The 27,727-nt window shown below is 40.5% G+C and overlaps 1 protein-coding gene across 9 annotated transcripts in view; it reads left to right on the top strand.

The window, feature by feature from the left end:
* ITGB6 (integrin subunit beta 6) overlaps nt 1-9,015 on the top strand; it is a 164,591-nt gene extending 155,576 nt beyond the window's left edge. For all 9 annotated transcript variants that reach the window (XM_066345473.1, XM_066345469.1, XM_066345470.1 and 6 more), the window contains 2 exons: nt 520-686; nt 6,673-9,015. In XM_066345473.1, coding sequence (XP_066201570.1) covers nt 520-686; nt 6,673-6,771 — 266 coding nt within the window. In that variant the 3' untranslated portion in view covers nt 6,772-9,015. The remainder of the gene's footprint in view (nt 1-519; nt 687-6,672) is intronic.
* The last annotated feature ends 18,712 nt before the right edge of the window (nt 9,016-27,727 follow it).

Below are 27,727 nucleotides of genomic sequence, written 5' to 3'. Positions count from 1 at the left end.
TCCATTAAAAAAATAATAATAAAGCAACAGCAGTAAGTAGTAAACTTTTCAGGGTGTAAGTTTTATATAATTTTGACTATAACCTTTTAGTTTCAAAAAATCCATAAAAAAGTAATTATGTGCATATGTACACACATATTCATTCCATTTCTACTTTATCATATACCCAGAAGAGATCATCTTTAGTGATTAAACTCTAGTCTTATATATGGTACTTTAAGTGTTCCATGTGCATTAATGTTTACTCTTTTGGGTTCTAACTCTTTTTGAGTCAGCTATTCAAGTGTGTATGCATCTACTTCGAATAAACCGAACTCTTACTTTATCTTCTGTTCTACTTTGAAGGAATAGGACTATCCTTCAACAAGTAACTCATTAAAAAAAATCAGTAAAACAAAAAGTGTTAAAACTCTTTTCCCTCTACTGGAGAATAAGTATGGTTGGAAAATTTAATGAGAAATGTTTATCAAAATGTTCATTGTACCATCTTCTTATTATATATATTTTTTGTTTCCACAGATTGTCCAAAACCTCCAAACATTCCTATGATCATGTTAGGGGTTTCACTGGCTATTCTTCTCATTGGAGTTGTCCTACTGTGCATTTGGAAGCTGCTTGTGTCATTTCATGATCGTAAAGAAGTTGCCAAATTCGAAGCAGAAAGGTCAAAAGCCAAATGGCAAACGGTATGTGAACACTTAGGGGCTATTTCTTGTCTAGAGAGAAAGTGTCCTATAGAAGAAATGGGGAGTCAGCTTTCCTCTCTCTAAAGAGAGTTAGAATATCATGTTCACTCTCTACTCTTCTCACCACATCCCCAACAGCTTCGATTTCTGTTCTGCTTTGGAGACAAAGGAACCTCTGTCCATTAATTGAGCCCTCATAGCATACATTTGTGTCTCAGTGCAGTGGGGGATTTCCCCACTCTGAAGAGTCCGATCAAACTCCTTATTTAGCTACTTTGAGGTGTAAAGGACATATATTTTATTTATCACCACAAGGAGGCCCCCTCAGGCCCCATCTGATAAAGCGGAAGTGCTGTATCTAAGCATTTCCTTAAACTTTTATGCTATAGCTAATAGAATAAGGTTCATGAGTACTAGACAGTTTGTGCCAATTACCATGGAAATATACATTACCATAATAGGTTACAAAGCAAAGTTGGGAAGACTTTTTAAATATCATCCAGTTTTTCTGAATAACATCAGTTTCAAACAACTACCTAAAAAAAAACAAACCCAAAGTATTAGTCTTTAAATACACTGCTCACAAAAATTAGAGGATCAAGGAACTCCAGTACTTTCAGCCTTTTGTATACTGCATTTTCACCAATGAAATAAGAGTTGGTATTGCATCTCATTTTCGTAATCGAACAACTTTCTTTGACTTGTCGTTTGCTTTCTGATGTTCTTGTTTAATAAAAATAAAACCAAATGCTTCTTTTTTTACCACTTCATATTCATTTTGAAATATCCCCTAATTTTTGTGAGCACTATGTATGTACTCAATAGACATAATTGATGTGTCTCCTCTTTATAGTAAGCAAACACAAAACAGGACTCCAATTTTCTGAGTTTCTTTTCCACAGAAGAGATAATTACATTTCTGGAGGCCCATAGAAACAATTTCATGGTGTTAATTTCATCTCTCTATCTCTAATGGTGCGTCCAGCTATCTAATAGCAACTATCTTACATTGCTGATTCTAAAAACAGTAATATCACAGGAGAAAATACAAGCAAACACAATGCTCCTTTGGATTCATCTGCCCAGTTAAATTAACACTTTTCTCTCTAAGTCTTTAGTACTATCTTTAATTCCTAAAACAAACAGAATTTTCTGTTTTGGGTAAATTTATCTTGATGAGGGATATTTATGTCTTTATGCAGTTATTTTGAAATAATTATAATATATGGTGCAGGAGAAAAGATAATAAAAAAGTTTTATCTATCGTATCTTCCCAGTAAAGATGCAACAACTAAATGCAATGAGTGGATCTTGTATTGATCCTGATTTAAATAATAAAAAAATACATTTTTGATAACTAGGAAAAGATTCATGTAGATAAGTATTAAAATGATAACAACATATTATGGTTAATTATAATTAGACATAATATTGTATTGATGGCTTTGCTAAAAAAGTAATCCAGATTTGGAGGTGTAAGAAAATGAAGGCTGAGTTTGCTTTGAAACCATTCAGCCAAAGGAGACAGAGGGAGAGTTGAAGCAAGTGTGGCAGAATCTTGGTAATTGTTGGATCTGAGTGATGGGTCCACAGAGGTTCATTAGACAGCTTTTCTCTTCTTTTGTGTATGTATGGATTTCTCATAATTAAAAAAAAAACACTTTAAGGAATAAATTATGGATTTGCATTGAATACGTAATTTGTCAATCCCTAACAAGGTCAAACGTAACCTGACAGGTTAGTTTGGTGACTTAGAATCTATAGTACTCCGAGGCCAAAGTGCTGGGGCAGTTAACTTCCTCTGATCCCGTGGACACAGCTGTTTCAACTCTCACTAGCTGTCAAGCAAATGCCTGGCAATGGTCAAAAGGGCAACCAGGCAAAAGAATGTGGTTAAGCTGGTACACAGACACACCTACACACACACACAAACCCAACAGCAGGGGTTAGTTGAACAACTGCCAGCCCTGTGAAGTCGTCTTGATACTCCCATCTGAATGGAAGGAAACTGAGGCTCTGAGAGGTTAAGAGACTGTTGATCCCTGGTGGAGCTGAAATCCTAATTGCAGCCTCTTCCAAGCACAGCCTGGACCCTCCTAGAAATAATAAGCAGGTGTTTCACAGACAAGCACTCGGGCAATTTTGTGATGTGTCTCTACCAACCAGCACATTTTAATGTTCTCATACAAAAGTATTACTGACAAATGATTAACATCTTTAAAATAACATTTTAATTAACAGTTAATTTCCCCAAAACATGAATTGTTTTCCCTCACGATGTAGAACATGACTGAAATGCTAATGCTAAAATTTTGCCGTTCCTACTTCTAAAATGGAACAAAAATATTCATTAACTAGATAAAAGCATGAATGAAAAATGATATTCTCTTGTTAAACTGAGTTTCTCTGAATAACAAATGTTTGATGTTCTTGACTAGATAATGACTGGGTAATAATTATTCACTTGGATGCAAAAGAGGTTTAATCCAAATAATTCAAATCAAATTTCACTACATCCTACTGGGGAAAAAACTGTTGCTCAAAGCATCCATTCTGGGGTCTTCAATTTGATTCCGTTTTTATTTAAAATCTGCCTCTTCCCGAAGAACTGAATTTGACTAGTCTTCAAAACCCAGGGGACCTCCAGAGATGGTAGAGGTGGGTGGGTGGCCTGACACCTCGGTCCCCAGTGGACTTCAAAGGAGACAGGCTGAGAATGAGCTTCATTCTTACCTTCTGAATCATTTCCTCATAACCTCATTAAGAAGCTTACCCTTTATTACTTTTAAAAACAACCCCCCTTCCACATTCTTCATGAAAACAGAAGGGAAGACATTCAAATTCATCTTTGATTAGACTTTTTTTTTCTACTCATTAACTAGAGGCAAAAAATATTCAGTCCGGCATTTCTAGCAGTCCTAGATTGATTTTGTACTGGGATAAGCAAATCTGGTCTGCGTTTGGCAGCTAGGCAATCATTAAGAGAGCTGCGGGTCATGGCGAAGGGCTTCCTTATTACCATTTTTCCAAACTCTAAAAATGTGTTATTGCTTTTGCAGACTCCTAGGCCTAAATTAGTACCCCCAAATGCCTGGGGGAATTAGCCTGGTCACCCCAGATGGTTGGAGTAAACACAACCTTTTCTGAACAGTGAGGGAGTACAGACTCGCCTGACATAGAGCCAGATACAGTGTGTTTTAGCTGAAAATCCTCCGTAGGAAGTTGCCGCCTGCATGGCACTAAAGGAGGCAGTACCAGACATTGTCACACTTTCCACTGTCAATAAAACCCGGTTCAAGCTCATTCTCCTGAGCTCTGATCATCAATTGAAGGCAGGACACACTTCTGTACACCCTCCCCTCCCCATATATGCTTGCTTTTTCTCCACCTTTAAACTTCCACCCTACCCTTCTACTACATGTGGTCCGCTTTATCCATCACCCCTATTAGCATGGCCAGGCCCTATAACAAGCTTTTCAAAATATTGTCGGCCTGAATAAATGAAGTTGCTTCAAAATACAGAATGAAAACCACATATTCAAAATTAAACATTCAGCTAAAGGTCTACAAAATAATGTGTAATTGACCAGTCAATTGAAACTCAAATCATCTCCTTTATAGGGCATATAAATGACATTAGAGTGGGATGGGAGTGCGTTTTAATATGTTTGATATGATATGGGATGGACCCACAAAAGAGTTCCTGGTTCTACACAGATCTAAGCTGGCCCTTCTTGCAGCCATTCACACTGCATTTCGGAGTGTCTGGTCTATTTCCCTGGCCACCCTTTTCCTCCAGGACAGCGCCTCTACTCATTATCCTCACCTGCACTTCTTTTTTTTTCTCACCTTTCTTCTTCTTCAGTTGAGGTTCTTATTCTTCTGTAACCAACTTAAACTGAATAGTATATAGTCCCTTAAACTTAATCATATTCCACATGTGATTTTTGTTTGCAAATAGTACTCTACCTGCATCTAAGACCACATGAGTATGCCCTCCACCCTCCAAACCCCAGGTTCTTATGGCAGCAGGACTAAATACGAGCAGGGGGGCCCTCAGAATTATCCAGGCGGACCTCAGGAGTAGAGACAATGTGGTGACTTGGCCCTCACTCATCATCTTCCACAAGGAGCCTCTTTTCTGTCTGCCCTCATTACTGAGACAGCATCTCTCTCTGAAGGTAACATGCACAAAGGTAACATGTTCCTCAGTCTGAGGCCAGGTCCCTGGCTCTGGGCAGCACAGAAACAGGTGCAGGTGTCATTCCTCCTCCAAATGAAGATACTGTAGTGAATCCAAGGGCAACAGGCAGGAGAGGCCAGGGAATATTTTTAATTTTATTCAGGTATTTGGGACCCAAGAGAAATGTACTAAAAAAGGCAATATGATCGTGTTTTTTCAGATCTATGACTAGAAATTGCTACCACCTCTGTCACTCATGGAATACAGAGACCAAAATATAAGATTTAGTAATTTGAAAGATCTGACCTAGACTCCACACATACTCAGAAATGGGCTTGGAAATGATAAGAGTGCCCATACCCTGGGGGGAGGTATCTTCAGAACCTCAGGAAAAGAAAGTTCCAAATGTGAAGACGAGCTATAAATAAGAGCTAATGAAAAGAGGCAGCATTTGCCTGACCTGTGGCAAAAATGTGGATAAAATGTCGACCTGGAACTCTGAGGTCGCCAGTTTGAAACCCTGGGCTTGCCTGGTCAAGGCACATATAGGAGTTGATGCTCTTGTTACTCCACCCTTCTCTCTCTCTCTCTTTCTGTCTCCTTTCCAACATGAATAAAGTCTTTAAAAAACTATTAAAGAAAAAAAGAAAAGATACAGTATTTACTGAGAAGGTGCTGTGTGCCAGGCACTGTGCTAAGGTATGTTACCGCATGGACAAGGCAGGCACTGTGGTAATCCTCCTACAGATGAAGACACCAAGGCTTGGAATTGCTTAAGTAAGGTCACGTGGTGCTGCTGGGTTTGAACCCAGGCTTTCTGATACCAAAGCCTGAGTGCTCAACCTTGGAAGGAGAGAGGGAAGAAACGCTGTCTTACCCAGACATCTTGTGCCTTCTAGAAACAGTTAAACCAAAGAAAGAAAGAAAAAGATCAACTTTGGCATTTCTTCAAACACCTAGAGAGCCTTGGTCCTTCTGGTCCTGGTGACAGCACCTGGAAACACATCTACAGCCCAAACAGGACAGCTGGATTATTCAGGCATCCGCCCACAACCTCCCCACTGCCCCAAGGGCAAAGCCATCTTGCCCAACCTGCCTTGGGACCTGTGCTCCTTCGTGAGCCCAGTGTGTCCCAACACCAGACTCTTGTGACTCTCTGATTCCTCAGACTAGTAAGCAAAAGCCACCTAGTTCTTTGCCTATCCAAGGCAGGTATTCACTATCCTGATGATGTTTCTCTACTTCTCCCAAGCAACTAGTCGCTCCTCTTTCTGAATTTTTATCTCATTATAGTAAGATTATTTATGCCTTTGTTTGATGCCTCTCACCAGAATCATGTTTCTTAAAGGCAGGTACTACTGTGTCATTCATCTTTGTGTGCTTCTACCAGCTCACTGTTCCATATTTTGCTTTAGATTTCACTCATTATTTTTTGAGTCACCTATTGGTTTATTCTACTTATTCAATAAATAACCAAGTGCCTATATGGGGTAGTAAAATAGCAGTGAATAAAACAGCTAAAGTCCTGTTTTCTATTAATAAATTAGTGCGTTTCCAAAAAAAAGGTAAGATTTTTAGAATACACAGGACTAGTTCTATATACTAAAAATGGAGATGTATAAATTTTAAAATACTAAAAGTATGACATATCAATGTGATCAAAATTATTCAAATGCTGTCCAAGATTGAGGCTGACTTTCTTCTTCCAATTGGTAATGTGCAATGAAATTATTTAGATATATTCAAACAGCATAGTAACAAAATGTACATATGCTCATCTGAACCTCTCTTTTTATTTTCTAGGGAACCAATCCACTGTACAGAGGCTCCACCAGCACCTTTAAAAATGTAACCTACAAACACAGGGAAAAACAAAAGGTGAACCTTTTCACAGATGGATAGAACTTCTTTATGCACAAAAAAAATCTGTTTCACTGATATGAAATGTTAATGCACTATTTAATTTTTATTTCTTTGTTCCTTCAAAATGAGGTTGGTTTAAGATAATAGGTCATTGATGATTAGTCGTTCTCTGTATGAAGGTTAGAGACTATGTTGGCAGGTTCAAAATAATCAAGAAGAGAAATATCCTAAGCAAAGGGGTGACTTTGGGGATCATTTGAGGAATACCAACTATGTTGCATTAACCCTTCAAAAAAATCATCAAAATGATTCATGAGGGCCTGATTTGCATTTGAAAAATGTTTGAAATTAGAAGCTTATTTGTTGCAAGAATACAGTTACCTGAAATCTTTGTCTTAGCAAAGTCACCAAGTCCATCTGCTCATATTTCATCCTCACACTCACCAATTTATGCCAAACTTTAGTAAACGTGTTCCTTCCTAAGGGAAGATTTTTTTGAGTCTATGAAAAATGAGGGCCTGACCTGTGGTGGCACAGTGGATAAGTGTCGACCTGGAAATGCTGAGGTCGCTGGTTCGAAACCCTGGGCTTGCCTGGTCAAGGCACATATGGAAGTTGATGCTTCCAGCTCCTCCCCCCTTCTCTCTCTCTGTCTCTCCTCTCTCTCTCTCTCTCTCTCTCTCTCTCTCTCTCTCTCTGTCTCTCCCTCTCCTCTCTAAAATGAATAAGTGAAAAAAAATGAGATTCTGATTTTATTTCAGCTGAAAGAATGCAACTCTTCTAAAGATGTCTCAAATGTAAGAATGGAAACTAAATGTTAAAAATTTCTGTGGATTTGTCTGAACCTAGAAGTCAGGTACACAAAGAAGTATTGTTTTACAGATGAAGAAGAAGTAATTTATGAATTAGGAGGTCACCAGTAAAAAAAATAATAAAGTAAAATACAGGCCTATCATTTAGATTCTTTTCAATTACCCAAAAATGAACTTCTCATTCAGTTTCCCTCCTGACTCTGAGTTTTCAAACTATTTTTTCTCTCATATTTCTCAATCCACTTTATTCAGTTTCACTGTCTTCTAACCCCTCTAATTATCATATGAACATTTTAATTTCTTGTTAAAGAATTACTTTAAATGATTAATTTATTCAACCAGAACTCCAATATTACAAAAGGAACTAAATTGTAAATGGTTTTAAATCAAACACATCAAGAGTACAAAAGTCCCTCGCGGTAATAAGCTTTTTCACCTTTATTCTTTTCCCATTTGCATACACTAACTTGACATTTCAGCTGCCTATGATAGATATGCATCGTACATTTACTTTTAAAAATAAGATTTTACTCGCAAAATACATGTGGCTAATTAGGGATCCATAAATTGCCTGAAGATTTACCGAAGATGGGCCCTGCAGAATAATATTTCTGGTAGTAAATACTACTGTCAAAGCACTTTCTTCTCCTTTAATTCTCCTAAGGAAACTAGGGTGCAGAGAGTCAAGAGAACTGGTCCAGAATCCAGATCTTCTAGCTCCAAACCATTTCTTCTTTCCACAGCATGAGGCTGATTCTTCTGTCAGTAAAATGCTAGAAAGATTTTGTACATTAAGTGGTAATTATCATTTGCTTTACTGAACATAGAGCATTTAGACTACTGGAGTACAGGTGAAATCTTGTTCTTTTGTGCCATGTTTATTACCTGTGAATAAATTGTAACGTGAAGTATTTTACTAGGTGAAGAGTTCATTCTGTAATAGAAGCTTCATGTTTATCCACTGAGTTGACACAGAATAATCGATGGTAAATTTCAAGTCTTACAGGTAGATCTGTACACACTGATCATGTGGAGATTTTTTTTTTCTGGTTTCTAAATAACTCAGGTAAATCGGACACTTGTGGAGTACATAGTTATTTAAAAGAACTACTAAGCAATCACCTTAGAATCTGAAGGGCTGGTGTACCCACTACTTCTTGACTGAAGCCCAAGGTCTAGGGAGAAACTACAGCAACAGCAAGTTGCAACTGTACTATTCATCTCAACGTGTGATGTTTTTGTATGATTACTGGAATGGGACTTTAGTAAATATAAGTGTTCCCCTTGTGTATATAGAGAGATGAATATGCTATTTGTCTGAATACCGTTTTGACCCAAGGCTGGACCTTGAAAAGGCCAGAACATTAACAGGAGTACTTCTGTTCACTGAAGAGTTACATTACGTGAAGATAAAATGGGTTTTGTAAGTTGTTTTATTGTATTATGTGTTGACATAAATAAACATGGTAATTTAAACAGTGAGCCTTAGATGGGTGATAATTCCTTTCAGTTACTTGGTACAAAACTCTCTTCTTGGATTTCTGGGTCCCTGTGTGACCTGCTCTGACCGCCGTGCTGATCTCAGTCCGGGGCCACAGAACACAGGACAGCAGGAACTGGGCTGTAACCCGCGGCATGATTATAACCCCCACAGTATGAGGCCTTTTCAAACAGGCCTGGATGGTACCCTGTGTCTTGTGAAGACCAGGTTAGTGGTATGGGTTGAACTGTGGTCCCCACCCTAAATTTCATGTTCTGTCCTAACCCTTAGTACCTTAGAATGTGACTGCATTTGGAGATAAGGTATTTAAAGAGGTAATTAAGTTAAAATGAGATTGTCAGGTTAGGCCCTCATCCATGATGGCTGATATCCTTAGAAGAAGAGTTTAGGACACAAATACGCACAGAGGGAAGACCACGTAGAGACACGGGAGAAGATTGCCATCGACAAGCCAAGGAAAGAGGCCTCAGCAGAAGCCAACTTAGCCCACACCTGATCTGGACTTTCAGCCTCCAGAATGGTGAGAAACTAAATTTCTGTTGTTCAAGCCATCCAGCCTGTGGTACTTTGTATGGCTGCCCTCACTGACTGTCCAGTCAGGTAGTGCTGTTTTTCTGAGCATCCGTTTGGAGATTCCATGGTGCCATGCTCATTTTCCAAATCAGGAATAAATAAATAAATAAGAAAGAGACTGAATACTAACAAAGGAGTCAGCTTAGAAAAAGTCATGCCTAGAAATGCCTATTCCTTACACAAGGAAAGAGGAAGTCAACAGTAATTTTGTGCTGAAACACTATAAAGCCAGAAATCTGGAAATCTAGACACCGCTCCCATTGTGAATAACACTGAGAAAGTCACTTTTCTACTTAATTTCTCCATCTGTTAATGGTGCCAATGCCTGTCTCTTTTAGTACCTATAGCAATTCCTGACACATAGCAGGGGCTTAATAAATTAATTTACTCAGTGTTTTTAAGTATCCTGTACATGTCAGACCCTGGTCTGAGGATTACAGACACAACAATGAACAAACTAAGCAGCTCCTGTGCTCCCAATGGGGAGAAGATAATAAAGCATTGTATGTATAATACCAGGGTACTGGGTCCAGTTTATCCACATCCCAGATCCACTTGGATCCGCCTGTCTCCCAGGTCTAAGCTGGAAGTCACCTGGCACTGACTCACACGGTCCCCTTCGTAGGAAAGCCCCAGTTTCCACCTAACTCCCCTGGGGTTGGGTGGCCACAGCAAACCCTGTGCCAGGTCCAGAGTGGCGGTTGGATCTGGGTTATAAAGAAAGCATAAATTTAAATAGAAGAATGCAAGGTTAGGTTGATCTGAACAGTAAAGCACTCAGCCAATTAAGGGAGGGGTAAGAAACAAAGAGTTTACCAGGCTGGGCTGGGGGAAGAGCCAGGAAAAATTGCAAAATTTGGGAAGAAGGAAGGAAAAGTCTTTGGGGTACAAATATGTATAGGTGTTATTGAGAATGAGATGGGGTGGGGTGGTTGGCTGTTCATTCAAATGTCCTCATCTTTCTTAGGCCTGCAGCCCCAGGGCTTCAAGATGAGAGCGAGAAGGCCCCCTCCATGGGGGTTTCATCTGAGAGTTCATGTGGCAGATTTCATTTGGTCCGGATTCCCCTTTCAGACTGCTTAATGCTAGAAACAGTTGTGCCCTGAAATACTCCCTCGAGACCGCCTAAGGTAGTAGATCCCAAATCCTCCCAAAGCAACCAGAGTCCTCCAATTTGCTCTCTCCTTCACCTCCCCACACCCGTTCCTCCATTCTATCTAACACTTCTTGAAGGGGCATGATCTCAGAGAAGCAATCTCACCAAATCATATTCTTTAACTACAGGAGAAAACTGACCTCTCAAAAGAGCAAATGTATTTAAATGTTCATGACTCATAATGATTTTGTATCATCTTCACCTATGGAAATCTAAATGGGGAAAAAAATCCTTATTCGGAGGGAATGAGAAACAAGGATTGAATGAAATGCAATAAAGAGAAATTGTCCCTCCTGTTAAATTTCATTATACTGAAACAGACACAAGTCAACACAGCTAAAAAGCAAAAAACAAACAAACAAACAAACAAAAACCCAAAAAACAAACAAACAAAAAAAACTTAAGTGTCCAGGGATTTATAGGAGCTTTTTAAGAGGTCAGGAGATTGGATTTTAGGCCTTGCGCTTGGATATTTTAGCACTAGACGCCTGAAGTTTGGGATGATGCTTCTGCACCCAGAAGGGTGGGCGCACGACTGCGCTAAGACATTAACTCTTTGGGCTATGGATCTCAGGGTGTTAAATGCTGCTTATCTGTGTGTTGGAGACATCTAAACATAAATCTACCCAGGCTGAGCGAAGGGATAAAACTTGACCTTCTGTTCTCTCCCATTTGGCCTCACAACCAACAAAGACAGAGCAGCATGAGCACCCCAGAATTTTTCATCTCGTAAGCGTGTCCTGGGGCCAGGTCCTTAGAGAAATCGGTCACCAGAAGGCACAGATTCAGTCTACACACATTTTCTGGTGTCATTAACAACTTTAAGATTTTGTACGTGGTTCTAGTTCCATTTGAAATTTCAATCTGAACTTTGTAATTACCAGGTGCTTGTTTAATGAGGAAACTTACTATGCAAATAGTATTTGCTCTTTCAGCCAGAAATGTATTTACATTCATGGTCCTTGCATAGCGGCTGGTCCTGTTTCAGGTCAACATCATGAAACTCCATTGCTGGTCAATATGACTGGGTAAAAAGTCACTATGTTCACTTTTTTCATCCGATTTGCTTTTCTATACTTAATATGATATGTGTGAGTCCATACATGCACACATTTCTTATTTTAATATATGTATCTTACTAGATTTATTTATATCTATTGTTATTTATTTGTATCCATTACTATGAAATAAACTCACCTTTATACATGTATTATTTCTTTCTTATTTTACTAGCAATAAATAGCTTGCTTTGTAATTAAAAATTGGTAACATCTATTGTTCCGAGTGCATTATTATATAATTAACTCATTCAGAGCGCACAACCATTCAATGGGTGGCATTATTATCTCCTATTTTACAGATGAGAAAACTGAGATACAGAGATGTTAAGTAACTCATCTAGATCACACACCTAGTAACCTTTGAAGCCAGGATTTGAACCCAAGTAATCTTGATCTGAAATCCATGCTCTTAACCATGATGCTACACTGTCTTATAAATCTAAACAATGATAAAAGCCACTTTTTACTGACTGACTATCAACTATGAGCATATCTCCCTCCAAAGCCCTGTCTTAATCACTGTGCTATACTGAACGTCCCTGACTAGGTCCACCTTCTGCTCTGCCCCTTCCTCTGTATGCGAAGGAAGGTGCCACTACCCTACCCATCTGCTCCTGGAAGGAAATGTTTGGAGTTGCTTTATCAGATATAGCAACGGATTAGCACTGAGCCATGAAAGCCTAGCTGAGGTTACTGCAGGGTTATGATGAGCTCTAGCTATAAAAGAAAGGCCTTTCAGGGCACTGGACTCTAACCAACCAAGTTCATGAGCCTGAGAATCAGCGTGGGGCACACCTGGCCCAGTTAGCGTTTGTTCCATAGCCTGGCCTGCACCTTTTAAGTCAGAGGCTCTGAGGACTGCCTCTGTGTGCGCATGAGTGAAGTTCAACATCACGAGTTCCGAGGGAAAGTTTAGCATGTTTTGGAGGTAGGGGCCTTAGCATGTCAAGGAATCTCCTCTCAGCAGCAAAGCCTTTCCAACTACACCAGCATTTTCTGGAAACCTTGCTATTTTATGGTAAATGGATGAAACTGGTTGTCTGACTGGAGAGACTCCTCCTTCCTACAATGTCCTCGCTGAGGGCACACACCACTGTCCTCATAGCTGTCCTGCTTTCTTTGGGGTTGGAACCAGCGGAAGGAGACGCTGCACGCCTCCATTCAGGGCACAGAGGGTGAGGGGAGGAACGCGCCCACCCGCGTGACAAGAGAGAGAGCTCATAGGGGAAGGTGGCAAATACCCACCGCTTTGAGAGCTTATTAACTAGAAGGGACTGACAGGGATGGGGATGGGGCGATGGTGATGGCTCAAGTAGCCAGAAAAGGATAATGGCTGTCGCGCAGACTGCCCACTAGTGTGGGTAATTATGAAGCCCTCGTTTTTTTGTTTTGTTTTGGTTCTGAAAACAAGCTACTGGAAATACACATTGTAATTCGCCTTACTAACAATTTCTTTTCAAAGTTTTTCTTAGGCTACACTGTATAAAAGTCCCTGAATTCAAGCTATCACCTTTATGAAGTATCTTTAAAAACAACAACAAAAAAAAAACCCTTTTAATGCTACTAAGGAACTTACCAGTTGTTTCATTATTTTCCTTTTGAGTAATAACTATTTTGTTTCATACATTCCTTTTTAAATAAAAACTGTGTCCCTTTATTTGTTTATTGACCTCCTTTTATAATAAATGACTATGTTTTACTACATCCTCTACAGAATATTATAGTTTTATAAACACTGCAGTGGGATCATGAAATTTTTAATTAAGTAGACTAGCTATTAAATGTTTTTTGCAGTTTTTGCATATTAAATGTCTGTTTCACTGATTGCAAGGAGTGTGCCAGATTTTTTTACTAAGAAGATAAAATTGGAGGAGGAAATATAAATAAATGAAAATTGAAAACACTAGGCTAATAAAAGATATAAATTTGTCATAAAGGCAAAAAAGGAAATATATAGTGTTTTTCTCTGAGGTTTTGTTGGTCATGGTCAGTCATTGTTTGATTTAATCAAGTCTACTAGTCATTTTAAGGGATAGCGAACCCTCATTTTAATAAAATTCTGTGATTCATTCAAAAACCTGAAAATGGTTTCCGTTTCAGATGGACACAGGGAAGCACAGATTATCAGTTTTATGCCGTAGCTGCAGAACAACATTATCAGCACACAAAGTCACCATTTAATATCCCAGGCTTAGACTTCAGCAGTGACAGGATGTGAATATCTCATTGTGCCTCAGATTCACTTATGAAGCTCAGGGAAGAGAACAATTTGATAGATGCTTCTGTCCTCAGGTTGGTTCTATGTTATATCACTATTGCACATAGTAGCCTTACTTCCTAGGGTTTGGATGAGAACTAGTAAAATAATATATTAAAATAGTTAACATATGCTCAGTAAATGGGAGCTATTTTCATTTACTGAATGCCTCTAATAGTAGAGTATCCAAGGTTGAGGTCTAAGTATGATTGGAGAACAGGGGAAAGAGGAGGTAAATGGAAGATAATTTAAAAGAAAAAACCATGATGTGAATAAAAGAGCAATAACATAGAAAGGTCTCTGATACCATGAGTTAGATGACTCAGAACAAGCGTCAAGCTGGAAGAGGAAAATGCTGGTTCTGGGTAAAGGTGGTGACATCTACTTAAACCAGACCTTAAAAGAATTCTATATAAACTGAAGTTCTGACCTGTTCAATTCTTGGGGCCCATGCAGTTCTATTGTGGGGCCCCTTGGAAAAGAGCGGAACACAGAAGGGAAGAGCTCTTTCCAATGGCCAAGGAAAGACGGGCTCTGTTGGTTTGGAAGGCAGAGTATCGTGCTGAGGAATGGAGGTGAGTGGCAGCAGTAGAGCAGGTTCCTTCCAGCTGCGGGTTGAACAGAAGTGTGGAGGCAGGGAACACGGTGGGTGTCAGGAGCTTCGGAAAGGACCTAGAGGCAGGCGCTCAGCTCAGGCTGTGCAGCGCGAAGCAGCCTTCTGGGCTACGTGTGGTGCTGTGGAGGCAGCTGTCCCAGGGAGCACCCACAGGTTACCATGGACCATGTGAGGTTCCCCAGGGAGCACCCACAGGTTACCATGGAGCACCCACAGGTTACCGTGGACCGTGTGAGGTTCCCCAGGGAGCACCCACAGGTTACCATGGACCATGTGAGGTTCCCCAGGGAGCACCCACAGGTTACCGTGGACCGTGTGAGGTTCCCCAGGGGGATTCCCAGGAACTACAGGTGAGTGTGAACCTCCAAAGAGGGCCTCTTAGCCTCCCAGATTCCATGCTGAGGAACAATAGCAACAAAATTCACGTCTGAATGTTATAAAAACGTTAATCATACTCACTGGGTCGTGACACTTAGAAAGGTTTGAGACTCAAAGGATGGATAAATTTGATATTGATGGAAATAAAGGAAAAACAATTTAAAACAACATTTCTCAGATTAACATTTGTGGCTCCTTAGAGGTTATTTCAGTCCTAAGAATAGCTTCACAATAATGCCTCTTACTTGGTCCTTTTCCTAGCTGGGCCTCCCAGAGGCACAGCCCATAACACAAATCACAGGCTTTTCTAAGAAATAGGAAGGTAGTAGGAAAATGGGGGACAAGGAGTGGAGGAATAATGTAGGTTATGAGGTCCTAAAGATTACTAATGAAAAAAACAAGGCCACAACGATTTATGATTAATAACAAACATGAGTGACAGATTTCAGATTTCATTTTTTCAGCAACTCGAGCTAACAAGCCGAGACCAGTTCAGATTGGGGCTTAGCTTTTCTTGAAAATAATTGCTCTTACAAACAAGCAGGAATTTGTCTGAATAGAAAGTGCAAGTCAAAACAGAAAGCTCTAGTAAAAAGATGCACAGATTTTTCTGTAATTCACACAGGTGAGTCACACTACCCCCTGAGGGAATACATTGAAGGCCCAGGACCAGGGAAAATCCAGAAGGAGGAGGATTTGCTCAGACCACAGGGAGTGGAATGGCATGGAAAGTACTGCTGTGCCCCCTGGGTGGTTTAATTTAAACACAGGTACCTTTATCCAGACCACAGAAGGGGAGTGTGTGCTCTTTAGAGCAGGAAACAAAATTACTTTAGAAACGAGAAACTATTGTAGTACAAATCAACACGACCAGAGATGACTAACCCTTGTAGAACTAACCCAAGAGACCATCCTTGAATAATGAATGGTTCAGGAAGATCTGTCTATCCAAAAATACGAAGGAAGGCAACTAGAATGGAACTAGAATGGGACTTCTGTAAGAAAACCGCAAGACGATTGATGGTATTTTCTACTGTGTGATCTGAGGAAAGACAGAGCTCATGGGAGGTGAGTGGTCTTCATGGAACCTAAAAATAGGAAGGTAAAGGGAGGAGCTGGTCTGTGTTTTTCCCACACTGCCTAAGATGAGCAGGAAGCCTCAGACACAGGCTCCTCCAGGCCTGAAAGGGGTCGATGCAGTGTGGGGACCTCTCAGCAGCTTCTCAGAGCGAATGCCTCTTTCAGCCCCTTGTCCTTCAAATATCATTTTGATGACATTGGATTAAGACCTGATACTCCATTCTTAGAGTCATTCATAATATTACAGTATGGGTCTGAAGTAATTTCTTTAAATAAAACACAGATATTTTAGCCCATAGACTTGAGTAACGGGCTTCTAAGATTTTACATCTACGGCCCTGGCCGGTTGGCTCAGTGGTAGAGCATCAGCCTGGCATGCAGGAGTCCTGGGTTTGATTCCCGGCCAGGGCACACAGGAGAAGCGCCCATCTGCTTCTCCACCCCTCCCCCTCTCCTTCCTCTCTCTCTCTCTCTTCCCCTCCCGCAGCCAAGGCTCCATTGGAGCAAAAAGTTGGCCCGGGCACTGAGGATGGCTCCATGGCCTCTGCCTCAGGTTCTAGAATGGCCCTAGTTGCAACACAGCAATGCCCTAGATGGGCAGAGCATCACCCCCTGGTGGGCATGCTGAGTGGATCCCAGGTGGACGCATGCGGGAGTCTGTCTGACTGCCTCCCAATTTCCAACTTCAGAAAAATACAAAAAAAAAAAGGGAATGAGCCTGACCAGGTGGTTGTGCAGTGAATAGAGCATCGGACTAAGACGCAGAGGTCCCAGGTTCAAAACCCAAGGTCGCCAGCTTGAGTGCAGGCTCATCCAGCTTGAGGACGGGGTTGCTAGTTTGAGCATGGGATCATAGACATGACCCCATGGACACTGGCTTGAGCCCAAAGGTCGCTGGCTTGAAGCCCAAGGTCACTGGTTTGAGCGAGGGGTCACTCGCTCTGCTGTAGCCCCCCCACCTTGGTCAAGGCACATATGAGAAAGCAGTCAATGAACAACTAAGGAGCTCTAATGAATAATTGATGCTTCTCATCTCTCTCCCTTCCTGTCTGTCCCCATCTGTCCCTCTCTCTGTCCCTCTCTCTATGTCACGCAAACAAAGAGATTTCTGCTTCCAAAAAAATAATCAGTAACTGGGACCATATTTACCTTCCCACCCGTAGCAACGACATAAACAAAAAAACTATGTACATGAAACAGTGGTTTTCAAGACGCTGGACATCAGGCATTAAAGCACAGTGATCCCTGAAAAACAGGAAAGAAGGTGAGCCCCACAATGTCCCAGCTTACCTAACTGACATTGATAGAACACTCCTAACAACAGAAGACATAATCATTTTAAGCACACATGACATATTTAACAAAATAGACCATACTTCAAGCCACATACACACACACACAAAATCAACTTAAAAAAAGCTCAAGTCATAAACTATTTTATTAGAAATCAATAGAATATATAAAGGCTTCTCAAAAGTCAGTAAATAATCATTTTTCTTAAAAAAAATAAGCAAAAGATTTAAACAGATACTCCACCAAAGGAGATGTGGCTATTAGATAAGCACATGAAAATATTTTCAACATTATTAGTCATTACAGTAATGCAAGTTTGTTTTTTCTTTAAGTAAAATTGATGAAGAAACCTTTATTTATTTAAAATGTACACCATGACACCTCACACCAGTCAGAATGGCGCTCATTAACAAAACACATGATAAATGCTAACGAGGATGTGGAGAAAAGGGAACCCTCCTGCACTTCTGGTGGGAACGTAGACTGGTGCAGCCACTGTGGAAAACAATGTGGAGATTCCTCAAAAAAATTAAAAATGCAACTGCCTTTTGACCCAGCCATTCCACTTTTTGGAATATATTTCAAGAACATCATATCACTGATCAAAAAAAAAAAAAATGCACCCCCATGTTTACTGCAGCATTATTCACAATAGCGAAGATCTGGAAACAGCCCAAATGTCTGTCAGTGGACGAGTGGATTAAAAAGCTGTGGTACATATATACTATGGAATACTATGGGGCCATGAAAAAGAAGAAAATATTACCTTTTGCAACAACATGGATGGACCTGGAAACTATTATGTTAAGTGAAATAAGCCAGGCAGAGAAAGAAAAATATCATATGACCTCACTCATTTGAGGAATCCAAGGAACAATGTGAACTGAGGAACGAAATTAAACCTGAAGGGAAGGGGGGAGGGTGTCTTTGGGAGGGGGACAAGGAAGATGTTGAGGGGAATACAGGGAGGTGGGATGCATTCAGGGCGACACTGGAATCTATGTAAACACAGTAAATTAATAAAAATAAATAAATAAAATAAAATGTACACCATGATGGTTTAATATACATGTACATTGTAAAATGATTACCACAATAAAGTTAAATAACATGTCGCCCCATATTGTTACTTTTTTTTGGTTTGATGAAAACATTTTTTTTTAATAATTTTATTTTTTTAATGGGGCAACATCAATAAATCAGGATACATATATTCAAAGATAACATGTCCAGGTTATCTTGTCGTTCAGTTATGTTGCATACCCATCACCCAAAGTCAGATTGTCCTCTGTCACCTTCTATCTAGTTTTCTTTGTGCCCCTCCCCCTTTCCCTCTCCCTCTCCCCCCTCCCCCCATAACCACCACAGTCTTATCAATGTCTCTTAGTCTCACTTTATGTCCCACTACGTATGGAATAATGCAGTTCCTGGTTTTTTCTGATTTACTTATTTCACTTCGTATAATGTTATCGAGATCCCACCATTTTGCTGTAAATGATCCGATGTCATCATTTCTTATGGCTGAGTAGTATTCCATAGTGTATATGTGCCACATCTTCTTTATCCAGTCATCTATTGACGGGCTTTTTGGTTGTTTCCATGTCCTGGCCACTGTGAACAATGCTGCAATAAACATGGGGCTGCATGTGTCTTTACGTATCAATGTTTCTGAGTTTTTGGGTTATATACCCAGTAGAGGGATTGCTGGGTCATAAGGTAGTTCTATTTTCAGTTTTTTGAGGAACCACCATACTTTCTTCCATAATGGCTGTACTACTTTACATTCCCACCAATAGTGTATGAGGGTTCCTTTTTCTCCACAGCCTCTCCAACATTTGCTATTACCTGTCTTGTTAATAATAGCTAATCTAACAGGTGTGAGGTGGTATCTCATTGCAGTTTTGATTTGCATTTCTCTAATAACTAAAGAAGATGAGCATCTTTTCATATATCTGTTGGCCATTTGTATTTCTTCCTGGGAGAAGTATCTGTTCATGTCCTCTTCCCATTTTTTTATTGGATTGTTTGTTTGTTTATTGTTGAGTTTTATGAGTTCTTTGTATATTTTGGATATTAGGCCCTTATCTGAGCTGTTGTTTGAAAATATCATTTCCCATTTAGTTGGCTGTCTGTTTATTTTGTTATCAGTTTTTCTTGCTGAGCAAAAACTTCTTAGTCTGATGTAGTCCCATTCATTTATCTTTGCCTTCACTTCTCTTGCCTTTGGAGTCAAATTCATAAAATGCTCTTTAAAACCCAGGTCCATGAGTTTAGTACCTATGTCTTCTTCTATGTACTTTATTGTTTCAGGTCTTATGTTTAGATCTTTGATCCATTTTGAGTTAATTTTAGTACAGGGGGACAAACTGTAGTCCAGTTTCATTCTTTTGCATGTGGCTTTCCAGTTTGATGAAAACATTTAAAATCTAGTCTCTTAGCAAATTTCAAGTGTACAAATATATACTTATTAACTATAGTCATGATGCTGTATGAGAAATGCAAATTTAAAACACGGTGAAATACTACCATACTCTACTAGCTAAAATTTGAAAGCCTAACCATACCAAAGCTTCCTAGAATTCCCACAACAAAGTACTATAAATTAGGTGGCTTAAACAACAGAAATTTATTGGTTCACAGGTTTGGAGGTGAGAAGTGCAAAGTCAGTGTTGGAAAGCTTGGCTCCTTCTGAGGGACAGCACTGTTCCAGGCCTCTCTCTTAGCCTCTGGTGGTTTGCTGGATGTCTTCAGCACTCTTGAACTTGTAGGTGCATCACCCCATCTCTGCCTCCTCTTCACACGGCATTCTCCCATGTGTGTGTCTGACCGTTGTCCAAGTGTCCGCTCTTTATGAAGACACCAGTCAAGATGACCTTATCTTAATTTGATCATCTGGAAGGATCTTGTTTCCAAATATGATCACATTCACAAGCACTTGGCGTTTGGACTTGAAGAACTTTTGGAAGAATACAATCCAACCTATTACAGAATATGGAGGAACTAGAATGTTTGCATACCACCAGTGGAAATGTAAAATGGTACAGATACTTTGAAAACACTTTAGTCTCTTAAAAAGTTAAATATATAACTACAATATCACCCAGTTAGTATACCCACAGGTATTTACCTAAGAAAAATTAAAAAAATAGACTCACACAGGTTTTGCATATAAATATTCATAGCAACTTTATTAGTAATAGCATAAAACTGGTAATAACTCAAATATCCCTCAACAAGTAAATGAATAAACAGATTATGGGATAGCCATTCAATGAATATTGCTCAGCCATAGAAACAAAGTGAACTATTAGTGCACACAACAACATGGCTATACTTCAAAATAATTATTCTGAGTGAAAGGAGCCAGATTTTTAAAGAGTATATACTGTATGGTTTTATTAATAAACAATTCTGGGAATCACAAACCAATCTATAGTGACAGAAAGCAGATCAATAGTTGACTGGGGTCTGGGATGGGAGGGATAGACAGGGATAAGAGGACTACCAAGGAACACTGTGACATTTTTAGAGATGATGGATATATTCATTATCTTGATTATAATAATGGTTCTATGGATGTATAGATATGTCAAAGTTTTTCAAATCGTACATTTTAAATTTGTGCAATTGCTTGTTTGTCATTTTATCTCAATAAAGCTACAACAAAGGCCTTTTATAATTTTATGATTCACTGTATTTGCTAAAACATATTAAATATGTTACTTAATCTACTGGTCTGAGTTTAAAAGGCTGAGGTTTCTGGCCTTATTAATAAATTGCTTTTTTTCTAGTAACAAAATATAAATAAAGCCATTAAGGCCATTAGGGAAGAACAAGACTATATATTGATTTATAAACATAATGCAGGAAAAATTAAGTTATATTCATGGATTCCTGGTCATTTAGCCATCCATCCACATCTTCTCCTTTTGCAAAGTCTAGACATTTGATAACACTCTGATTCCTATTTTAACCTAGGAAAGAAGTTAAGCTCTGGAGAAACGAAGCAGTATGCCATGGCTGATTACTAGAACCAGCAATATAAAACAGTGCTCTGTTCCCTGAGCTTTGCAGACCTACTTTTAGTGCTCTATTCCCTGAGCTTTGCAGACCTTCTCAGAAAGGTCTGAACTCTAATATTTAACCACTTTAACCTAAAAAGTGTAGGTGCAAACCTTTGTCTACAAGTTTCTTTTTATAGCCCCGTGACTATCTCATGTCTATGCCCCATTATCTCTTCTATCCTGAGGTTTAGAATTTTGAACTGGCTTAATAATAAAACTTGCACGATAAGACAAGTATGAGCACACCAGAGGCTCATTGTCCCCAGCCCCTGAGGATCATTTCCTCCTCGGGAATAGCTGTGGCTATCCTTTTGGAGGCCCTGATGGTGGCTGGCACTCAGCTCATGTTATTTCTCATCTCACCATGATCCTGCAAGGTAGGTTTTTATTGTCTCACGTGCAGAGAGGAAACTCAGCAAGATTATGTAATTTGGCCAAAGTAACACAGCTAAGAAATAATGGAAGAAAGATTTTTATCCCATCAATTCTACCCTGCTCTCTATTGTCCTACTCCTTCTCCCCCTCTGTATGTACCTAATCCTTCAAGATGCGGACACACCCACCAACTCTGCCTGGATTTATAGGAGTTGTCTTTGAATGAAAATCAAAAAGTGCAGTGACCCTGCTATTTTGGTTTTGTTTTTATTTAAAAGGAGCATGGTGAATACAAAAACTATCTTGGATGCATCCATTTCTGAATATGAAATGGAATAAAATATCTAAATTGCTAGAGAATGATTAATAGGTGTTAAATAAACATTGATCACTTTCCAGCCGTTCCATGTAAGTTGTAAGAGAGTTACAGCCACAGGGTGACAACCAGAGAATCAAGACCTTAGAAAGCAATTTTCTGGTTCCCAAATGGGGTCTTCCACCAACAGGCAGTAACTTTTCCCATGACAACTATGCCATGTCTCCCGTAGCCTCTCTTGCCCTGTATAATTTTACAACACAGCCAACTGGAAATTTACTTTCAAACTTAGCCTCCTCTCCCCCAACTGGGAGGCTCATTGTAGATTTCACTCCCTTTTTGAACCTGGATCATTACCTTCTGCCTTCATCTATTCAGAAACTAACATGGGTTCTGAGCACAGACCCGGTTCTCTGCCTTAGCTGGGCATTACAATAACCTTGGGAGCTTAAAAAAAAGCACCAAAAAACAGTGCTGCCGGACTCCCACCCCACCCCACTTGAATCAGAATCTGGGCATGGGGACCTGTGTACTGATGTTTAAAAAGCTCTCTGGGACTCTGACCACAGTGAGGACTGAGCATTAGGGGCCAGCGACGTTTCAGAGAACAGGCCCTGTAGGTAGATATTCTCTGCAGATGGTTTTCCCCTTTCTTTTAAGGAAGCATGCCCCTTTGCCTGCTCCCTCTGCACGTCCTCAACAGGATTGCACACAAGAAGCAAAGGGAAAGCACGAGCATGCAAAAGTGAGGCTACATATTGTGTTGGGAAACCCTGTGTTAGGCTTACTTGCTTGCGCTTTGCATGATTAGTAAGTGAGCATGTGGCAGCACCACACGTGCCCAGACTATGTAAGGCTACGGGTGCTTGGACTCAAGGCGGTGTCTGGCAGATTGCAGATTGCCTACTCACCACTGCAAGGGGCCATTTTGCTGTTTGTTCGCCTGCTGCCATGAGAAGCAGTTTTCCACTGCCTGTTTGTCCGCCATTGCGAGGTGCTAATACAAAGGAATGGCCAACGCTTTCTCGCTCCACAGTTTCTCTACCATCTGCCCGAGTCCAATGTGCACCTGCCTGTCCTCGGCCACTACATCCCAAAAGGACAACTTAAAACACCCCGGCAGATCCGATTGAGACAGAGGCTCCACTGATACTTCAAAGTGCGTAGAACTTCCTTTCTGGCTAAATACCACAATGGGAAAGCTATTAATTAAATTAAGTTGATATAAATTGCTTCCTGGACTAAGGTGAAAAACTAGTTCATTAACTCACTGCTGAAATTGGCCCTTGACTCAGTGAATTTTCACCCCTTAGTACTGCAGCCACTGTGGGTGTTATTAGTTAAAATACCATGGTAAATTATGACATAAAGTGCTATTTTGAACACATTCAGAAGTGTTTAATTAATGGCTGGGGAAAGCTGCTAAAAATACCTATTAAATAGGTTAGAAAACTCATGTCCTATATAAACCAACATTCTCTTTTATCTTTGGTAGAGTTTCCTCTTAATGAGATAGTTTATTTCATGAAGTTAATGAGTAGTTCAGGGTAGGGTTTTAACAATAAGTCACTTAAATTCAGTGTTCTCATCAGCATACAATGACTAAAAAACCTACCTCATGGAGTAACTGTTCTGGGTATAATCTAATAATCATAGTTGTAGCTCATAAACACTCATTAGTTACCCAGTTATGGTGCTTTTGATGTGTTATGTAGTGAACAATCTTTATAGTTTATTTTTCAATTACAGTTTACATTTCATATTATTTTGTATTAGTTTCAGAAGTACAGTATATATTACTGACAATCATATACTTTACAAAGTGTTCCCCCCAATATTTCCAGTACCCACCTGACATCATACACAGTTATTGCAATATTATTGACTATATTCCCTCTGCTGTACTTTACAACCCAGTGACTATTTTGCGACTACCAATCTGTACTTCTTAATCCCTTCAACTTTTTAACCCAATCCCTAGACCCCCACTCTTCTGGCATCCATCAGGTTATTATCTGTATGTCTGAGTCTGTTTCTTTTTGTTTATTTATTTTGTTCTCTAAATTCTGCATATAAGTAAAATAATATGGTATTTGTCTTACCATAATACCCTCTAGGTTCATTCATGCTGTTGCAAATGGTAATATTTTATTCTTTATAATGGCCAAGTAGTATTCCATTATAATATGTACCACAGCTTTTTTTTTGTTTTTGTTTTTGTTTTTTTTTGTATTTTTCTGAAGCTGGAAACGGGAGAGACAGTCAGACAGACTCCCGCATGCGCCCGACCGGGATCCACCCAGCACGCCCACCAGGGGCGATGCTCTGCCCACCAGGGGGCGATGCTCTGCCCCTCCGGGGCGTCACTCTGCCAGGACCAGAGCCACTCTAGCACCTGGGGCAGAGGCCAAGGAGCCATCCCCAGCGCCCGGGCCATCTTTGCTCCAATGGAGCCTTGGCTGCGGGAGGGGAAGAGAGAGACAGAGAGGAAGGGGGGGGGTAGAGAAGCAAATGGGCACTTCTCCTATGTGCCCTGGCCGGGAATCGAACCCGGGTCCCCCACATGCCAGGCCGACGCTCTACCGCTGAGCCAACCAGCCAGGGCCATGTACCACAGCTTTTTTATCCACTCATCTATTGATGGGCACTTGGATTGCTTCCACATCTTGGCTATTGTAAACAATGCTACAAGGTGGGGTGGATACTTTTATTACTCCATTTTACAGGAAGAAAACTGAGGCTGGGTGAGGTTCAGTGACCTGGCAGTCTAATGCTCTTAACCACTACACAGGAGCAAAACCTTGCACATAACAAGCACTTTGTAAATGGCAGCTACTAAAAAGAAATGGGACAAAAATATGGCTTTTCTCTCTACCTATCAAGAAACCAAATTAATACTCATTCTTTGCCCCAAAAATGTCTTTGTTTTAAATATGTAATAAAAACTACTTTTGCTCAGTATTTTCTGTGTCTATCTCTTTGCAGCTAGTAACTCACTTTAAATCCATAACAAACTAGTGCGCCAGTTTTGCAAATGAGGCAACTAAGGTACATGGAGATGATGCAACTCACTCAAGTAACACAAGTAGTGAGGGACAAAGCCAGGGTCTGGAAGTGACAATCTTGCTGACACCTTGACTTTGGACTTCTGGCCCCCCAAATTATGAGAGATAAATTTCTGTTAAACCACTCAGTTGAGATATTCTGTTATGACAGCTCTAGAAAACAAAGTAGTTATGTGTTTTGGTTTGTTTTTGTGAGAAGGGTGGGGGACAGACAGACAGGAAGGGAGAGAGATGAAAAGCATCAACTTGTAGTTGTGACACTTTTGGTTGTTTATTGATTGCTTTCTCATATGTGCCTTGACCTGGGGGGCACCAGCTGAGCAAGTGGCCCCTTGCTCAAGCCAGTGACCTTGGGCTCAAGCCAGTGGCCATGGTGTTATGGCTATGATCCCATGTTCAAGCCGGCCACCCTATGCTCAAGCCAGTGACCTCGGGGTTTTGAACCTGGGTCCTCAGTGTCCCAGGCCAACACTCTGTCCACTGTGCCACAAGCTGGTCAGGCTTAAAAACTTCTTAAAAGACTGCCAAACTGTTTTTCCAAAGTGGTTACACCATTTTATAATCCTATCAGCCACGTTCCAGTTTCTCCTCATCTTTCATCCTTGCTGTCACTTAATACGGTCAGCCTTTTTTGAAATAACCATTATAATAGGTGTATAGTAATATATCATTGTGGTTTAAATCTCCATTTCCCTAATGCCTAGGGGTCTTGAAAATAATTTCATGTGTTCATTTGCCATCTGTATATCTCTTTTGGTAAAGTGTCTGTTCAAATCTTTCACCCAACCTGGCCAGGCGGTGGCGCAGTGGATAGAGCATCGGACTGGGATGCAGAGGACCCAGGTTCGGGACCCTGAGGTCGCCGGCTTGAGTGAGAGCTCATCTGGTTTGAGCAAAGCTCACCAGCTTAGCCTCAGGGTCGCTGGCTTGAGCGAGGGGTCACTCAGTCTGCTGAAGGCCCATGGTCAAGGCACATATGAGAGAGCAATCGATGAACAACTAAGGTGTCACAACGAAAAACTGATGATTGATGCTTCTCATCTCTCTCCGTTCCTGTCTGTCTATTCCTATCTATCCCTCTCTCTGACTCTCTCTCTGTCTCTGTAAAAAAAAAAAATCTTTCACCCATTTGTTATATGGGTTGTTTGTTTTCTTACTATTGAGTCTGAAAGATCTTTATGCATTCTAGATATATTTCTATCAGATATATGATTCACAAATGTTTTCTCCCAGCTGGGGCTTTTCTTTTTATTCGCTTAACTGTATTCTTTGTAGTTAAATATTCAAGATATCAGTTCAGATGCCACTTTTTTCTTGGTAGCCTTCTCTGAGCTTCAGCCTTGACACATGGCCCTTCTAAATATTTGTCATGTTTCAGATACATCTTCATATCATGACATGCATTGCACTTTATTATAATTATTTCATTACCTATTTGTTTCTCTTCCTAGACTCTAAACTCTGTGACCATGGGCAAGAAGTCATCACGCCCTGTTCTTTGTTATACCCTTCGCATGAGTACAAAGATTGACAGGAAGCTGGATGTTCTCTCCTTGTCTCTACAGACTAGAGTTCTCCACCCTATTGTGTGTGCTGGGAGCTGACTTCTGTGGACTCCTTGCCCACTGACTCCTGACTGGGTTAAGCTACTAGGAAGAAATCAGAGGGCAGGAGAAGACAGGACAGGCTATTTATTTTCTCAGTTTCCTTCCTGACAGGCTTCCATTTGGTAGTTACTGTCCTTGTCCCATAGGTACAGCTGTCTCCCAAGATCCCACCTTCTTCCCTTCTTTTTTAAAGCTCCCTGTTGCTTTCTTTTTCTTATGTTGTAATCACTAATGTCAGGGTCCTGTTAGGAAAGGTCTCATGATTATCAAACGTTTATTGTGTTCAGCTGGTTGTTTGAAAGACTACATACAGTTGGAAGAACTACATTCTAGCTAGGGTTTTCCAATTTACTAGTTTAAGGAGTAACTTTTGCTATATTAAAGAGTAACAGAGCAAATCACTTTGCCTTTCGAGATAATATTTCTCAGCTATAAAACGGGATAACGGGAAGAAAGCTATGAAGTGTGATAACCCAGCGATTTTGCTGGGTTGGGGGAATCCAAGGAGATGAAATGGGGAGGTTATTTTTAAAAATGAAAAGGAGCTCAAGAACGGGAGAACCTTGGGGCACGCCGCGGGGACAGCACCCCAGGGCTCTCCAGTGGTCTGCATTCCCGAGGAGGGGTCCAAAGCGCTCCCAAAGAGCCTGGGTTCACGGAACAGCTTGGTTTACTCCGAGCTGCCTGCTGCCAAAGCCGCAGTGCTTACCAGAATCCGGATGGTTCGCAAACCCAGATACCAGACTTCCCGTCCCAGGGATTTCCAACTCACTCCTCCCCGAGGCTGGAAGCTGGAGGAGCGCGCACGGGGCGCACACCCCACCCTCTCCCCGCCCCGAAG

This window comes from Saccopteryx leptura, chromosome 7 (genome assembly GCF_036850995.1).
Source record: "Saccopteryx leptura isolate mSacLep1 chromosome 7, mSacLep1_pri_phased_curated, whole genome shotgun sequence".
NCBI classification, from domain to species: Eukaryota; Metazoa; Chordata; class Mammalia; order Chiroptera; family Emballonuridae; genus Saccopteryx; species Saccopteryx leptura.
Note: the sequence above shows the minus strand (reverse complement) of the source record. Positions and strands in the feature narration are given on the sequence as shown.